Raw genomic sequence first — 18,629 nt, 5'->3', positions numbered from 1 at the left:
ATATGTGGCTGCCGATAGGGTTGCTAACTAACCCGATTAAAAGCTATACAGCTAGTATATTGAATTAGGCAATCAGAACAAAATCACCCATTAGACTGCAATGGAATTATTGGAACAACAAAATAATTGTGGTGCAAAAACCATAAATGTGAACACAAATTCATGGGTTGACTGTATATTGTTGTATGAGGTGTTACTTGCCTGAATCTGAAAAATGGCTAGATATGTAATTCTTTGACAACATATAGTGACCCAGCTTAATCTGGCACATTTTCCAGATAAAGAAGAAGTGGAGAGAAAGCGAAGGAAAGATCTCCCAACTTTCAATAACCATTTCTATGGTGGTGGATCTCCCATGGGTGGTGCTGGAGGAGGTTCTTCTTTCGGCCAAGGAGGAGGTTGGTTTTTTGCAAATAGCTGTAGATAGCAGAATTAATTATGTTTGCCACTATCATTGTGCTGGAGAGATAGTAAGTTTAAAAATGTACAGATAACGGCAGCGAAATTGATGTAAGGAATAGAAGACAGAAAATTATTTATTGATTAATTTATGACAATGTATTCCTAATGGTCTTCTTTTTCAAAATCACCAGGGAGCAATATAAACTATCAATACACAGGAATGAATTCTGCATTCTACATGAGCTCACCTGCTGGTGGAGGCTACCATAGCAGTGGGCATATGATGAAGCATTGCTCAGCAACAAACTCTTCTGAGAAAAACCAGCAGCCATCTATAAGCATCAAGAAAGAGGGGGAAGAGGCATCTGCATGTTCCCAAACAGACAGCGCTACAACTGCACAGAAAGAAGCCCAGTGCCAAATGATTATGCGTCAAGGTTAGTAGACAGCACACCTGTTTATGGACATCCGTTTATCTGTTAGCAAAGCACGTGTTACATGCTCTGTTAGGGGGTGATTTCTTAAGGTTTGAATTTTTGGCACAGTTCAAATTTTTTTGCACAAAAACTCACAAATTGGAATTATAGTTTCAAAAACTTAAACTTGAATATTTAAAAAATTCCAATTTTACACTAAAAAAACCACATTTTGGATTTTCGGCATTCGGAGTTTAGTAAATAACCCCCTTAAAATATATTTAAAGCCTCAGACCGTTTTATGAATCATCATAAGTTAATGAGGGCTCATGTTTCCACAAGTACCTAAGAACAGGCAGGGTTTAAGTCCTTAGAGGTAGAGAACATTTTAGATAGAGGTTGTTTTTCTCCAGTTTGTACTTATCTTTCCATTTTTTTGTCATCATGAGGGTTAATTCTTTTTTTTTTTTTTATGACAAAAAAGAACAGACAAAGGAGAGAGAGAGGGAAATTGTAAATAGTAGAAGGGGCGGTAGACACAAGACCATTGGGATTGCTGTTACACATGTTCTTAACTTGCTTGCTGGTGGTGCTCCTGTTTCCCTAGACACCTGGCTAGTCATCAACATACAACTCACGCAAAAATATATAATAGGCACTAGTCAAAGGCACTTGTTAAGGCACACACTTACTTAAAGGGGTTGTTCACCTTTAAATAATTTTTTAGTAGAATGTAGAGTGTTGTTTTGAGACAATTTGCAATTGGTTTTCATTTTTTATTATTTGTGGGTTTTTCGTTATTAAGCTTTTTATTCAGCAGCTCTCCAGTTAGAAATTTTCAAATCTGGTTGCTAGGGTCCAAATCACCCTAGCAACCATGCATTGATTTAAATAAGAGACTGAAATATGAATAGGAGAGTGCCTGAATCGAAATAGGAGTAATAAAAAATAAAAAATAGCAATACATTTGTAGTCTTACAGAGCATTTGTTTTTAGAAAAGCTGAAACAAGTCAGAAGAAGGCAAACAATTCAAAACTATATCAAAGAAAAAATGAAGGCCAATTGAAAAGTTGCTTAGTTAGCCATTCTATAACATACTAAAAATTAACTTAAAGGTGAACCACCCCTTTAAGAATATAGTCCAATATTTTATCTTCTTATTCCATAAAATATTAAAAGGGAGTGCTGTTCCATTTCTTTATTTTTTTTCACTGGGCTAGGCAAATTCCATATTGGATTTGTTTCCTGGGCTATGATTCCTGTGAGCCCTTGGAGGCAAGCCTTCATTTTGGCAGTCTTCATCTTATGGTGTGTGTGTTGGAAACTTTGGATTGCAGTTTTGTAATTGAAAGAGATTGCTTGCCAATGTTAAAGGAAAACTATACCCTCCAAACAATGTAGGTCTCTATAAAAAGATATTGCATAAAACAGTTAATATGTAAAACCCTGCTTCTTGTAAATAAACAACTTTCATAATAATATACTTTTCTAGTAGTAAGTGCCATTGGGTAATCATAAATCGAAAATTGCCATTTTAAAAAATAAGGGCCACCCCCTGGGATTGTATGACTTACGGTGCACACAAACAAACCAAACAAACTATACTTCTTAGGTCACATGCGCCAATTAACAGACAGAGTTGTGTCTTTTGCTTTAACACTTCTTCCTGTTACAGTTAGAGATGTAGTATTTCTGGTCAGGGGATCTCTGAGGCAGCACAGACCATCACGAAATGGTGGTTCAAGACAAGGTTAATATTTACTTAAAAAAAAAAAATTTATATATATATATATATATAAAACAAGGGAAAGTTGTGCTCACCAATATTTTTTAAAACCATTAGGCGGGGGTGCAATGAGGGTGTGACCACAAAATACATATAGTCAAATACAAGAGTCCCCCGCCTAATGGTTTTAAAAAATAGTGGTGAGCACAACTTTCCCTTGTTTGTTATAGTTATACAGGAGCAGTGACCAGCTCCATGTTGTAGCTCCCACCCTTCCCAGCTATAGTCAGGTGATCCCACTGGTGTCTAATAAAAGGGCAGCCAAGTTTGGGAGTTTTACTTTGAAAGCAGCTAGTAAGTTGCAGGTAAAACTTAGTCCCTTTGGAAAATGTATAATTAAGCAATTGAATTCTTAACGAATCAGATGAAAATTAAGCGTAGGACTGGCCAGATATGGGATGGGTATAGTTTTCCTTTAAGTAATTAATTTTTAGTAAATGTTACCAGTTTCACAGCTCTTTATGATCCATCTGATCTGTGTTTTATCATCTAATTGCAGCAAATCTTAGGATGCTTTCCCTCACTCAGCGCACCTCTAGGGCTTTGTTGGATTACGCAACCACTGCCGACCCTCGCATGCTGTTAGCTGTCCAAAGACATTTAACAGCGACACAAGACGAAAACGGAGACACGTAAGATTTTTGGTTTCTTGTTTTAAAGAGACAGGTTTCCTAATCTCCTTTGGATATGATTGCTTTGCTCACTGCACTTTTCCCAAGAGGATTGCAGCAATCATAAATATGCCATGCACCTAAAGTAACACTCTCTGTGAAGACATTGTTCACCACTGTTTACTCATGAACACTGCAAGCAAAGGATCAGGACTTCACTTGAGTTTAGGTCGGGCTGTCCAAACTGCGGCCGGAGGGCCACTTGCGGCCCAGGATGCATATGAATGCGGCCCAGCTTGAAACACTTGGTTCCCGAGGAAATAGGAGGAGGGGGGACTCTGCCCATTGCCCAGTTAGTAATAATAATATAATAATACGTCTATTTAATATCCAGGTGTCCCATATTCCAGTGTATAGCTCCATCTGGTTATGCAACTGGTATTGTAGTTCTTTTCTGTGTATTTCCTTTACTTTTACAAATCAAACGTGTTTGTGTATTTCATGTGTGGGCCCCAGACAATTTTTCATTTTCCAATCTGGCCCGACGAGCCAAAAGTTTGGACACCCCTTGTTTAGGTACTCATTCTAATGATTAAAACAGTTCTTTTATTTTCCAGGCCACTACATCTTGCAGTCATACATGGACAGTCTTCCGTCATTGAGCAGCTGGTGCAAATCATTTTGAGCATCCCAAATCAACAGATTCTTAACATGAGTAATCACCTTCAACAGGTACTGGATTGCCTGTTCTTGTATGCCGCACCCATATGCTCAGCTTGTACAAAACCAACAAAAAAATTTGTTATGTTGAGAACTTTAGAATGGACTATTGTTAAAAAAAGTGTTGATGATTTGGCTGTGTAACAGTATCTTGTAGTCTTGCCACATTCCTGTCACATAAACAGCAATTGATATTATCAGTAACTGGCTGAATTTCTGTTGCAAAAACATGATGACGATATTGTGTTGGTGAGAAGTGCTTTTTGCAGGGCTTATCTAGAAATTCTTTTCTTTATACAACATTACACATTACCTCAAGAAAAAATTATATATTTTTTTACTACTGGATGATCGTGAAAACTTGGTTTTTCCAGGATATCCATGGATAGCTAACAATGTGGTTATTTACAGTCACTTTGCCATGTTAACTGCAACACCCAAAATGGAAAGCAGGGCAAGGATACTTGTTTCTCTGGGCGCCCCATCCACTGCTTTTGGTAACCTTGGTTGCAACCCCATGGTTTGTGAAGCTTGATCTAAGGCTATGTGAAAACAAAATAGTCATAAATATGAAAATGATGATAGAGCTTGTTAGTATTTATACAGGTATACATATATCTGTATCTATATAATTATCTGGGCTATCTCTTCCACTGTAGAAATGCATGAAGTGAAGCTTAAAGGAACAGTTCAGTGTAAAAATTAAAACTGGGTAAATAGGCAAAATAAATAAAAGTTTTGAATATAGTTAGTTAGCCAAAAATTGAATCTATGAAGGCTGGAGTGACTGTATGTTGAACACAACTTCCTGCTTTTCAGCTCTCTAACTCTGCGTTAGTCAGTGACTTTAAGGGGGGCACATGGGAATAACTGTTCAGTGAGTTTGCAATTGATCCTTAGCATTCAGCTCAGATTGATGTAATTCCTATTTCAATGTAATGTCTGACATGCACTCCTGAATTTCTTAAATTGCTTTAGACTTATCTTGTGCTGTTGCCAATAATCTGTGTCTTATTCCACCTATATGTTCTTCTTCGCCATCTTTTACTTAGACTCCTCTGCACCTTGGAGTAATCACCAAACAATATAGTGTGGTGGCTTTCCTTCTGAAAGCAGGGGCAGATCCCACCATCCTTGACCGATATGGAAACTCAGTTTTGCATTTGGCTGTACAGTCTGAAGATGACAAGATGCTTGGTGTCCTGCTGAAATATCCATCTGTAGGTCAAAAGAATCTGATAAACATGCCAGATTACCACGGTGAGCATGACGTGTTTCGTTTTATCTATACTCTGTGTTCCTACAATCGGAATAGCTTAGCTGCACAGTGTTGTATTGGATCCTTTGGGTGATATCTTAAAATTTTGTTTTTATACTATTATTATAGGGCACCTACATGATATGTAGCACTTTATAATGATTATTTATCCTTGTGTACCTGCCTCAGTGTAGCATATATTAAAGTAATTCTGTTCAGGTGCTTATTAACCTTCTAGTATATTTTCAGAGTATGGAAAGAAACCTAAGCAGATATGGGGGCAGAACATACAAACTCCTTTGTAGACAAGTCGGAATCTGATACAGGGTGCCAGCACTCACTACACCAAACTGTTCCACTTGCACTATTAGACATAACAGAAGACAAGGAAAGGGTTACTCAAATATGTAACTAAAAAAACACGTTTAGTTGACACTATCATTACCGACCTACAGATTTTCAACTACTGATTTGGTAGGAGTGTTGGGAGTTGTATCTAAACAGCATATTGAGGGCTACAAGGTCAAAATGTGACTGAAAAGTAAAGGGCACACATTCTCGATTCATATTCAAGCATGTATGATATTTTTGACATTGTTTTCCTCTAAAATAAAGAACATTGAAATAGTGCAAAGTAGTATTTGAGATGTCTCTGTGGGTTTAAAATCCACTTAGTCCCAAAAGAAAACTTCTGTGATATATGAATGCAATAGGTGCATGGCATACTTTATATTAATAGCGGATGTCTCCTCACAGGTTTATCCCCAGTTCACTGGTCAGTTAAAATGAAAAATGAGAAATGTTTGGTGCTGTTGGTAAAAGCTGGAGCAAATGTCAATTCTGCAGAGAGGAAGAGTGGAAAATCCCCTCTCCATATTGCTGTTGAAATGGACAATCTAAATTTGGCTGTTTTTTTGGTGAAGAAGGTAAGAGTCCCCACCCCCAAACAATCATCTGTTAAAGGAAAACTATACCCTTTTTTAGGTACTGTCTCAAATTGTGTATTTAAGTAAAAGCATCCCATAACATACTTTTATTTGCATTTACTTACATAGAAAACATAAAACATACACCTAAGTAAGAGCATCTGTCATAGCTCTTATTAAATTGAAATTTGCCATGTTATGAATTAAGCCCAACCCTCTGAATCGTACGTTTCACCGTGCTCGTACCGGTTGGGAAAGAGGGGAGTGGAGTTTTACTTCAGGCAGGAGTTTATGACCACACCCCTTTTTTGATTGGGTGTTACCTGCTGACATCATCAAAGCTTGCCGATTGCTTTATAAGAACAAAATCTCCTCACAAGAGGGATTTTGACAGCTAAAGAACCGTTAGATGTAATGTCAGCATCTCTCTTTGTATTTGTCTTGCTAAGTAACTGAAATCAGTCTAACTTCTAGTAAGGTAATTATTTACGGCACTGTCCCTACTTATCTGTGGAGAAGCTGTAAAAATGTCATGAAAGCTGTCAGTGTCACTGCTATGAGGGATCACACTAACCAATGGAGCAGATGGAGAACGAGTAGCTGAACAATAACTGTGGGGGCAGGGTTTTGCATAAGTGCTCCAGATGTGATTGTGAAATTGCTGGCTATTCGGTGTCCGCAAGTGCAATCCACAGTCCGCGATGTTGTGCGCCCGCCCGCGATGCCGCCCGTGTGCACGCGTCCGCGATGTTGCGCGCCCGCGATTATACACTCACGTGGTTGCGCGTCCGCGAATGTGCAAACCAACATCCGCATTTGTGTATAGGATTTTCACAGCCTAGTTGTCACCCCAGTCTTGTTACCACAGTCTAGCTGCAATCCTCACAGCACGACCCCCAATGCAGCCCCCACAGCACGGTCTCCAGTCAGTGTGGTGTTTTTGATGATAGGACATGTTACAACATTTGTAACATTATTATAACTCAATACAGGTTTCCAAACAGAAAAAAAGGTCTATAAATACCTTTGGAATTTTTTTTTAGGATTAATACAAACAATGTATCTTGTGAAAAAAGTATACTTCCTAAAGAGAAAGTAAAAGGCGCCTTCAAATGACGTGTAGTCTTATGCTCCAATAAAAGAACAGAAGCGTGTCTGTAAGTCTCTGATGAGTCATGTGATTCATACTGTGAACGAGCACGCAGAGGAGAGGGGTTACTAGAGATGAGCTAAAATGGCTTCTTAAGGTAGATTATGTAAATCATTAATTATTAACTTAAATATGTAAAAAAAAAACTGGTATGTTCTATTGTTAATCTTTCAGTATACATAATAACTACTCTGTTGAAAAAATTAAATTTTTGACCCAATAGTTCCCCTTTAAAGAGATTGTTTGTCTTTAAATTATTTCTAATACTGCTACCAGGCAGTGGTTTAAATGAAAGATGGGAATATGAATAGGAGAGGGCCTGCATAGAAAGATAAGTAATAAAAAGTATTAAAAGCAATACAATTGTTGAGAGTCGTTTTTTGGCTACTGGGGTGAGTGACCCCCATTTGAAAGCTGACATTAGTCAAAAGTGGAAGACAATTTAGAAAAACTATATAAAAAAAAAAAGAACAAAAAATAATTAAAAGTTGCAAAAAAAATTGCAAAGTTCCTGGTAATAATAAAGACGTTTTCCTGATTTAGACCCCAATGTTCAATTCCTTACGGCTACCTTACAGAGCATTTGTTTTTAGATGGGGTCAGTGACCCTCATTTGAAAACTGGAAAGATTTAGGAGGAACAGGCAAATCATTTAAAAACTATACAAAAATAATAATGAAGACCAATTGAAAAGTTACTTAGAATTAGCCATTCTATAACATACTTAAAGGTGAACCACCCCTTTAAAGGTGGATCTCCCCTTTAATATATAGAAGTATGTATACAGGGCACAGCATTGTACTTGTGCCAAGCTTTATACCGCACCCACACTGTGATTCTATTATATTCTTTCTTTCCTTAGTTGCATGCTGACATTAATGCTAAGACCTATGGAGGAAACACACCCCTGCACCTTGCTGCCAGTCGTGGGTCTCCAATGCTGACCAGGATGCTTGTCAATGAAGGTAACTAAGCTAGAACATGTTGGAGAGCTCCGTAAAATGAATTCGATCAATTACAATTTCTTAATTCTAGATGTTGGAAATATGTGCTGTCTGTTGCCCATTGGCATATGGTTATGGTCATTAACCCACATTTTTTTTCAAAATGGCCCGGTATAGTCAGTATTGTGTATAAATGCTACATATTGTCCTCTCGCCATGCAGGAGCCAATGTTCTTTCAGAGAATGACGAACCTGTAAATAAGTTACCATCCTGTAACAGTGATACTTCTGAGAGTGACTCTGATGTGCAAATGGACACAGATTCAGACCACCACGGGGACTCTGATACAGACAGCAGCACAGCCGTGGACTCTGAATGTGAGCACAGTGCAGAGGAGATGCACAGGAGGGAACAAAGGAATATCAGACCACACTGTGCCATGAAGAGACGATATTCAGGTCACACTGCTCTAGACCTAACAAAAAGCCAGAAGGTAAGATATTTGGACTATCTATTTAATCAGTAGTGTAAGCTTCCTTCCAGATTTGAACACTGTATAACATTTCATAATGGTATGTAGTTGAAAGTCTAGTGAGATGAACTAGCACACGTCCGTTAATATCAAGTATGAGTAAAAGGTATTGGGGTACCCGATACGATCAGTTGGGATTTTATCATTTTGCTTGGTTTGTGTGAGTAGTTGCTCTGAGGTTCACAAAGGTTATCTGATTGAATGATACACACACACGCTATATTCTTATGATAAACTGGGTATTATCATAAAGGTATTTTCTCAGTTACATAGTTAAATCGGGTTGAAAAAAGACAAAGTCCATCAAGTTCAACTCCTCCAAATGAAAACCCAGCATCCATACACACACCCCTCCATACTTTCACATAAATTATATATACCCATATCTATACTAAGTATAGAATTTAGTTTTACATTAGCCTTTGATATTATGTCTGTCCAAGAAATCATCCAAGCCATTCTTAAAGGCATTAACTGAATCAGCATCACAACATCACCCAGCAGTGCATTCCACAACCTCCCTGACCTCACTGTAAATAACCACATACGTTGCTTTTCTTCTAGTCTGAAGGGGTAGCCTCTGGTACGGTGATCCTCTTTATGGGTAAAAAGGTCCCCTGCTATTTGTCTATAATGTTCTCATTTAAGGAAACTCCCAACACACTGCCATTTAGTGTATAACTTGCATTTATATTATTTTTGCCAAAGTGCATAACCTTGCATTTATCAACATTGAACCTCATTTTCCAGTTTGCTGCCCAGTTTTCCAACTTAGACAAATCACTCTGCAAAGTGGCAGAATCCTGCATGGAATCTATAGTTCTGCACAATTTAGTATCATCTGCAAAAATAGAAACAGTACTTTCAATGCCCACCTCCAGGTCATTAATAAACAAGTTGAAAAGCAAGGGACCTAGTACAGAGCCCTGCAGTACTCCACTAACAACACTGGTCCAAATAGAAAATGTTCCATTTACCACCACTCTTTGTAGTCTATCTTTGTAGTCAGTTCTCTATCCAGGTACAAATACTATGTTCCAGGCCAACATTCCTTAATTTAACCAGTAACCTTCTGTGTGGCACTGTATCAAATGCCTTTGCAAAGTCTAACATCCACTGCCCTCCAGCTTCCTCCTACAATCACAAACCCTCTGTGTGTAAAACTGTTCTGCTAGCTCAGCAATATGAAACCAAAACTATTTAAAATTAAGGATCTCCTAACTTCAGGATATGCCCTTCAAAGCATATTTTTACAAATCTTTTTCGAAGACTTAACTAATGAGTTGCTGCATGTAATTCTCAATGGCATGAATTAAATATTGTCCTTTTTTTTATTAGGTGCGAGATATTCTGTCTAAACACACGCCTGGCAGCGCATCATGGAAGCAGAAAGGACCAGAGCCAGGTAGTGTATAACATAAGATTCATTCTCTATGTTTTCACTGATCTTATGTAATTATTATTCTTATCTTACTTACATGTTTTTATATTAAATCCTAGTAAACGTTCTTGCTTTGGAAACCAACACAGTACAGCGTCTTGAGAAGCTTTTAAACGAAGGTCAGACTGGGGCAGACTGGACAGAACTCGCCTCAAGACTGAGATTGCAGAGTTTAGTAGAAACCTATAAGAACACGTCCTCCCCTACCGAGAGTCTCCTGCGCAACTATGAAGTAGGAAGTCAATTCACATCTTGCCCTTTTTGAAATAATTTCTCTGACAGATGTTATTCATTATGAAAAAAGAAAACCCAAAATAAAACTAGCTTTTTTTTCTCTGTAGCTTGCTGGCGGCAATCTTAAAGAACTGATTAACACTCTTCAGTCGATGGGATTGAATGAAGGAGTAGAACTGCTGTGTAAATCAGAAACCTATGCAAAACATCACAGTCCAGGTAATTCTGGTCCACCTTTTGGGATGTTTTTTTTCTTAGAATGGGATTTAGGGGAAGGCCAATCAGGGAAACTTCGATTTCATTTAAAACAAAAAGACTATGCTGCATGGGGTGTTTTATCTGCTGCTGCCATTCTGCCTGCAGTGACAGGCAGCCCTGTGTGCCAAAGCCATTGTTTCATTTCATCTGGAGGGAAGCAGTAGTAATAACGCCTGCCATACCCTGAGGCTGAGTTTTCTCCACTGTCATCAAAGCTGAGAACCGTCCCTGCTCCCTCCTATTCCCTAAAATACCCAGCAGTACCGGTAATGTTTCTTCTCTGTCTGAAAATGATTGCTAGAGCATCTTAAACTTAAATAGAATCACTCTTCCTCACAGTTACATGAATAGCTTAATGTCATAGCACTGTCTGTCTCTATGTCCTTTTCAGCACTTCTCAAATGATCTACTGACAGTTTCAGTTAGTGAATCTGCTGTGCTGTGAATCTGTTGGCACTAAGCGGGGTTACTCTTGTAGATCTGAGTCACATCTAAAATGAGAACAAAGCCTGCCGTATTGCTGGAGTAATTGCTTGGGTCTCTTTCAGCTTTTTGTCTATAGCTGATTCTTTATGTTGTTTAAATGGGAAGATGGGAAAATGTTTTATTAGACAATATACATGCTCTTATAAAACCGTTGCAGAAAAAAATATCATGGTTTTGCTGACTAGGGGATTTCTTGGTGACTTTAAAAGGGTTGTACACCTTTAAATAAATTTTATATTTTGATATAGAGAGTGACATTCTGAGACAATTTGTTTCTGGTTTTTGAGGGTTTTGAGCTATTTAGCTTTTTATTCAGCAGCTCTCCAGTTGACAAGTTCAGCAGTCTGGTTGCTATGGTTAAAATTACCCTAGCAACCATGCAGTGATTCAAATAAGAGACTGGAATATGAATAGGAGAGGGCATGAACAGAAAGATGAGTAATAAAAAGTAGCAATATTAGAATAAAAAATATTATGAATTCATTTTATAAATAATGTAAAAAATGTGTAGCCTAGGAGGACTTTTTTTTTTTTTTTTTAGATGGGGTCAGTGACCCCCCATTTGAAAACTGGAAATAGAAGAAGGCAAATCATTCAAAATGCTAAAAAAAATGAAGACTAATTGAAAAGTTGCCATTCTATAACATAATAAAAGTTAACTCAAAGTTGAACCATTTAATGGTGAACCATTTAAAGGTTTTGTACTGTTAGCCAATCAAAAGGTTACAGAACACTTTTAAGATGAAACATAAAAAGGAAAGGTGCTGTAGCTTGGCTAAGTTGATAAACGCAGCATATTAATGTTCTGGAAGCTTGTTCTGTTTATCATTTTAGTTTTAAGCACCTGTTCTTTGTGTTATGTTTCATCTCAAAAGTGCATCCACAGTAACTGCAGGTAAGAAGAGGTCGGCTACAGGAAGGTGCATCCCAAAAACACATGGACCAGTGATCCCTGTAGCCCAGATGCCCAGTCAGCGCTGCTGCAGGACATTCATGAAACATTACTTGCTGTAAAAGGGTGAAGTTCGCTGCTGTCGATCTCTTTAGTTGTGCAGAATGAGGAGTGATCTGGCAGCGGCACCATCTAACAATAAATATATGACAAAATTGAAGTCATTAATCTCTGTACCAACTGGGACGCACCATAGATACTGAAATGGGAAGACAAGGCTGCCTGTGTTTTGACCTTAAGGCAGGACGTCACCAACCAAAAGTATATTGTTTAAATTCATTAAGTGATACGACACCTAAAAATCATAGGAACGTGTCTATATCAAGGAGGTGCTGCACGCCAAATATTTTCGTCTCAAAGCCGCCCCCAGCCCCGCAAACATTTGTGAAGCCGACCCTCCTACACTGCTAACGGATCTTCTGCGTTGTTTCAGTGATGCTGGGCTGGGGGTGGCGCAATCCTTCCATAGGCTGCAGTCCTGTTTTCATTTGTAATTAGCCTATGGAAGGATCACGCCGCCCACAGCCCAGAGTCACTGAAGCAACACAGAAGATCATTTAGCAGTGTCAGAGTGTCGGACTGTCGGCTTAATAAAGGTTCACGGGGCTGGTGGGGCTTTTAGAGGACAATATTGGGCATGCAGCAGCTGCTAGATATGGCCACGTTATGATTTTTATAGGAGTCAGTATCGCTATAAGCATATCAGAGAAACCATTCTGGTTGGGCAGAGCAGGGATAAGAGGTGCCACAGAACCCTTTACATTGCAAAACATACAGTAAAAGCCTTCTGAAAACAGATGGAATTCACATGCTTCATGCTATACACATAGCACTGCCTTCAAACCAAAAATTAGAAGCTTTAACACCTACTTTTAGCCTTTCTCACCCCAACCAGAAGGGTTTCCCTGTCTCCCAAGTCCTTCCCCCTCAGAAGTCATATCTGAACGAACAGGCTGTTTGCAAGTTTGAATATCGCATCGATTACCCGGGTGCACGGTAAAAAATCCATATAGTGTGCAAATGACCAGCAACTCCAGGGATTTCTGTGAAAAATTCTTTATATAATTAAATGTGCAGTACAGCCATTTAATTATATAAAGAATTTTTCACAGAAATCCCTGGAGTTGCTGGTCATTTGCACACTATATATATATATATATATATATATATATATATATATATATATATATATATATATATATATATATATATATATATATATATATATATATATATATATATATATATATATATATGGCTCTGCATTATTTGGCTGTATCTGTTCTAATAATCCAGCAGTTCTGGGTGCTTTGTTGGCCACATATAAATGAGTGATTTGCAGGTCTCCATTCATATTCCTTCAGTAAAGATAAGGGCAGAGGCACATGCTGCAATTCGGGGAGATTAGTTGCCCGGCGACAAATCTCCTCTTCGTCGGGGCGACTAATCTCCCCAAACTGCCTTCCCGCTGGTTAGAATGAAAATCTACAGCAGGATGGCACTCGGAGCACTTTCCTCATGATGCAACTTCGGATAACAAAACGCTCCGAGTGCCATCCCACCGTCTATTTGCATTCTAGCCAGCGGGAAGGCAGTTTGGGGAGATTAGTCGCTCCGAAGAAGAGGAGATTTGTTGCTGGGCGACTAATATCCCTGAATTGCAGCGTGTGTTTCTGCCCTTAAAGGGGTTGTTCACGTTTTGGGTTAACATTTGAAGGATATTCTGAGACAATTTTGCCAATTGTTTATTTGGGGTTATTTATTTTTCTTATTCAGCAGCTCTCTAATTTGTTAGCAATCTGGTTGCTAAATTACCCTAGCAACCATGCATTGATTTGAATGAGAATATGAATAGAAGAGGGTATGAATAGAAAGATAAAAAAAAAAAAAATCACAATTACAATAACATTTGCAGCCTTACGAAGAATTTGTTTTAGACGGGGTCAGTGACACTCTTTTGAGCTGGAAAGACTCAGAAGAATAAGGCATATAATAGATATTATTATTTCAATTATTTCAATTATATTGATATTAAAGACCAAGTGAAAAGTTGATTAGAAATTCTATAACATACTAAAAAATGAACTTTTTAAAGCCTTCCATGTTGCTTGCAGTGCTATGCGTGTAGCATGAGGCATATGGATACCTACTGATTTTTCGAAGGCTGCACTAACTTAAAGGGGACCCGTCACCCAAAAAAATTATTCAAAATCCTATTTTATCACATTAGTCAAGCAAAATAAACTTTAATTACACAATATAAATTATTTGAATCTTGTTTCCTTCAGTCTGGGAATTCAAAATGATAGCAAACAGGCAGCAGCCATTTTGTGGACACTGTTTTTATGGAAAGCCTTGCATCATCTCAGATTCTTGTTTGTGCACCAGAATGGGGGACCTGATGTCCATCCCCATGTCCTGGTTACACAATTAAATGGTGAAGAGAACGGGGGAATGTGGGGAGAGCAGTGACATCTAGGAAGTGCTGAATGGAAAGTGAAAGTAATTGTCTGCCCCGCCTCTATGCCCATGGCATAGAGGAGGGGCAGACAATATTTGATTGACATCTGAGATTTTTAAATGAGCTTACAACAGCTATGAATGCTTTAATAAAAAATAGAGATTGGATTTCATGTTTAATTTGAAAAGGACTTTTATTATACAGATTTTTGTGTCTGGGTGACAGGTCCACTTTAACCGATCACATGTTCATGAAGAATGTTCTTCAATTCCAGCGCAGTTAAAACTGCCCATTTGTCATAACATTTTAAAAAGTTGCCTTTTCTTACCAGCAGAGTCAAAGAACGACAGCGCTTATGAAAGTCAGTCGATGGAGGTGGATCAATCGTCAGGAAATCTGATGGATGATTCTCAGAAACAGACAATTCCAGTTTCTGCAGCAGAACTTTGCCCAACCACAGAGCCAACTATTGGACAGTAAGGGCCAATCACTGAGCAATCACTGTGTTTGCTGGAGAAAAGTGCCTGGATCTGTGACATTAGCTTGTGTAAGCTTGGTGCCTTCATCTGTCTCACCCTGTGCGGAACTGCTGTGTCATTTGGACTATAATGTTTTTTTAGTAAAAGATGAGAAACTGCCTTTTTCTAATGCTTGGCTGTTTGTAGCTTGGTTTAGCAGTAGTAACCAGGATAATACTAGAAAATATTAAGAGAATAAAAAGGTTTTTTAATAACCTTAGGTGCGAAATCCGAGTGAAATCTATATTCACACTTTGATAAATATGCCCCTTAAAATCCAAGAGAATCAAGGAAATCTGGAAAACTCTTGTTTTCACTCTCCGATGAATATGCCCTTCTGCATGAAAATGGACGCACTAATCAGTAATAGGGTTTCAACTTCTGCGGGTGCTTTTTCTTTTCTCGAGTAATGTTTTTATTTTTTTTTAATTGTTTTTTTTCCGTGTGGTTCTGTCCATCTTTGCCTTTACTATTATATGTACTATGTAAATGTTTTATTTTTTATTACAAATAAATGTAATTTAGTCAGATTTTAGTATTTTCTGCACCTTCGTGTCGCGCTCAGACACAAATAAGAATGTTAAAGGGACAGTTTACCCCCATTAGTGCAAAAAATAGGGCTTCCCTTTAGTTTTAACCACAAAACAAAAACAATGGTTTTTGTTATTTATTGCATGAAACAGGGCAAACGCCATGTTTGGTTGTTTAGGCGTAGATTATTAAATTACCTGTACACAGATAACCCGCCTGCATAATGGCCTCCTGCACACTTCCTATTGGACACTCGGTCAATTCTATCTATACAGAGAGTTTCACCAGCTCATCAGCCAATATACTGAGGTGCCTATGCCTTTCTCACTGAGTATTAGTAGAGGGCATTTGTCATGTCTTCTTATATCTCTGGCTGTATTCCCACAGCCTGCTACAATCTTATGGGCAGATTTACTAAAGGGCAAAGTGAGTAATGCTGGTGACAATTCACCAGCGTTACCGATTTCAGGCACTTCACCGATTTACTAACATTCGCAGGCGTAACTTCGCCAGTGAAATAGACAGACGCTAGCGGTCATTCGCACTCTATCGCCAGGTGAATTTTCGCTCTGATGAATGGACATTACTCCCAAATTCACTTAGATGCGGATTTTACTGAACGTTACCTCTTTCATCAGACTTGCCTCCGCCAGCTCAGACCAGACGAAGTGCATTGGAGTGCATACCGGTATATCTTCCTCATTCTTCTGTTACTTATATCATAGTTTTTAGTGGAAAAAGTCCCAAAAAACACTGGCGTCTTTTCCTTTTTTTGATGTCCTAAAAAATGTTTTTGGGTAACCGGGTTCCTCCATACATTTTTATATGGAACATAAACTATACAGTGGGCTCATGTGTAGGGCATTATAACAACTCTATATTCTTTATAAAGGTCCCCTTGGCTTGTGTAATGTAATGTATTTGCTGCATCATATACGTCCATTCAACTTTATAATTTTACGCGGTATGCAAATTAGCCTGAGCGAAGACCTCTAACGAAGTTGCGATAGGCAGAATTGAACGCTAGCGCATCTTCGATTTGATTGCTGAAGTAATGCTAGCGCAAATTCGCCAGCGTTCGGTGTCCTGGACTCAACTTCGCGTATTAGTAAATTAGCGTTCTCTGAGCGAATTTTCGCCCAGCAAGTGTTGTGATGGCTGTGAAGCCACCGCTGGCAAATTTTCCCAGTTTAGTAAATTTACCCCTTAATCTGGATCATATAATATACCCTTCTAGCATGATATGTTTACTCATGATCACCGCCTACACATGCTAATACTGTGACACATTAACATATATGTTGACACTCCAAGTCTCTCTGGATCCATTGGGAATGAGCACATCACAACCTCCCAGATTTGTCACTTTGAGGGGTTATTTATAAATATACAATTTTTATGCGGCGTCCATTCTGATGCCGAAAAAGTTGCAGTAAAAAATTGTACTTATTTTGCCTTCAAGCTGTTCCAAGTCAGAATCCAAAAATACACCATCTAAAACCTAGATGTCCCCTTAACCATTTGAAGATGTTTTAACCCTCACAAAATGTTTGTGGTTTGATTCTGGTTTTCACTCAAATTTTTGGGTGTCCTACGGGAAAAATTTGCACGACAGGCCGATAAAGTTGCCGTTTTTCCTAGTTTTGATTCTTTCAAGTTTTATTCATTAAAAAAATAAGGGCTAATCGTGGATTCTAATCGTGAATTCTAGTTTGGACAGACTTTTTATTTATTTGAAAAATTCAGATTTTGATAAATAACTCTGAGTGTCCTATATGAAGTGTGCGCATCAGGGTCGGGTCGAGTATCTGCAGAATATCTGCAATATGATTGGTACTCAGGCGGCTTATTCTTTATTTGCCCAATGTGTGGGTGGCCCGCGTGTACCTGATCCTCTGCAGGGGGGTGGGGGTTCAGGTGGCCAGTCTAGGGGAAACAGCTGCAAATGGTAAAAAATGACTGTCGTAACTTAATTTCCTGTCATCGCGGCAAACACTGCGGGGAAACAGGTCAGATGAAAATCCACGGGGTTGCAAAGGCGGGTAAGTGGTTCTATTACTAGTAAATAAATGTGCAGCCGGTGCAATGTGAGGGCGTAAGCACTGGTTCATTACAGCACATGCACCATACAGAGACAGGAAGAAGAGAGCCAATATATAAAGTAAATTTTTTCACACAAAAGTGCACAATTTTCACAGTAATGTACTATTTAACAGAGTACATTGTACCAACACCCTGCTTTTCTAAATGCTGCTTTGCACTGTAAATTATGACATCCTCCAGAGGAGCAGAAATCTAAATGAACCCTCCTCACGCTGTCGTATTTTTAATGCTGACCCCCCCATTAGGGTTGCCACCTTTTCTGGAAAAAAAAATACAGGATTTCCTATATTCTTGCTGTTTTTTCCTATTAATAACATTGGCATCAAGCATCATTTTTACCGGCCAGGCCGGTAAAATACCGGCCAGGTGTCAACCCTATTTAGGAAGGAGGCAAAATAATAGCAAAAGGTGGCCATAGACGTAGAGATCCCCAAACGATCGGATCTCTCCACGATATGCCCACACTGAAGTGGGGACCGCATAGTCGCACAGATGCGGGCGTGAACCGATGGGATTTTTTAACCTGCCCGATCGAGATCTGCCAGATATCGATCGGGGAAGCCCGTCGGAGCTGCTGACTCGGTCTGTCGGCAGCTTTTATCGGTCCATTTATTGGGGCCTTTAGTCTGTAACATTGCATTTTAGCCTCCCTAACCAAGAATTCCTGCCATTGGTCGCTTCTATTTGTTCTCGCAGCATTTGCATTTGTTGCACATCCTGCCAATCGCCTAATAATTCTCTCCCAACCAGATTTAAAATAAAAAAAAAAAACGACATCCACAGTAACCGTGTTGTATTCATTTAATAAACGTATGGAAAAACTGAACACGTATCTTTTAACGAAGAAAAAACAGTTTGGCATTTTTTTCAGTCGCATGACTTGCAGTCAACCAGAAGA

The 18,629-nt window shown here is 38.7% G+C and overlaps 1 protein-coding gene across 3 annotated transcripts in view; it reads left to right on the top strand.

Annotated features, from left to right (window-relative positions):
* The window catches only part of nfkb2.S (nuclear factor of kappa light polypeptide gene enhancer in B-cells 2 S homeolog), a 37,047-nt gene extending 21,422 nt beyond the window's left edge, over positions 1-15,625 (top strand). The window contains exons 11-22 of one of the 3 annotated variants that reach the window (XM_018226842.2): positions 279-398; positions 594-839; positions 3,105-3,237; positions 3,834-3,948; positions 4,989-5,196; positions 5,951-6,120; positions 8,133-8,235; positions 8,437-8,708; positions 10,086-10,152; positions 10,248-10,420; positions 10,530-10,641; positions 14,914-15,625. In XM_018226842.2, the coding sequence (XP_018082331.1) occupies positions 279-398; positions 594-839; positions 3,105-3,237; positions 3,834-3,948; positions 4,989-5,196; positions 5,951-6,120; positions 8,133-8,235; positions 8,437-8,708; positions 10,086-10,152; positions 10,248-10,420; positions 10,530-10,641; positions 14,914-15,059 (1,865 nt within the window). In that variant the 3' untranslated portion in view covers positions 15,060-15,625. 3 annotated transcript variants of the gene reach the window in all.
* The last annotated feature ends 3,004 nt before the right edge of the window (positions 15,626-18,629 follow it).

The sequence above is a fragment of the Xenopus laevis genome, chromosome 7S (assembly GCF_017654675.1).
Source record: "Xenopus laevis strain J_2021 chromosome 7S, Xenopus_laevis_v10.1, whole genome shotgun sequence".
NCBI lineage: Eukaryota > Metazoa > Chordata > Amphibia > Anura > Pipidae > Xenopus > Xenopus laevis.
Note: the sequence above shows the minus strand (reverse complement) of the source record. Positions and strands in the feature narration are given on the sequence as shown.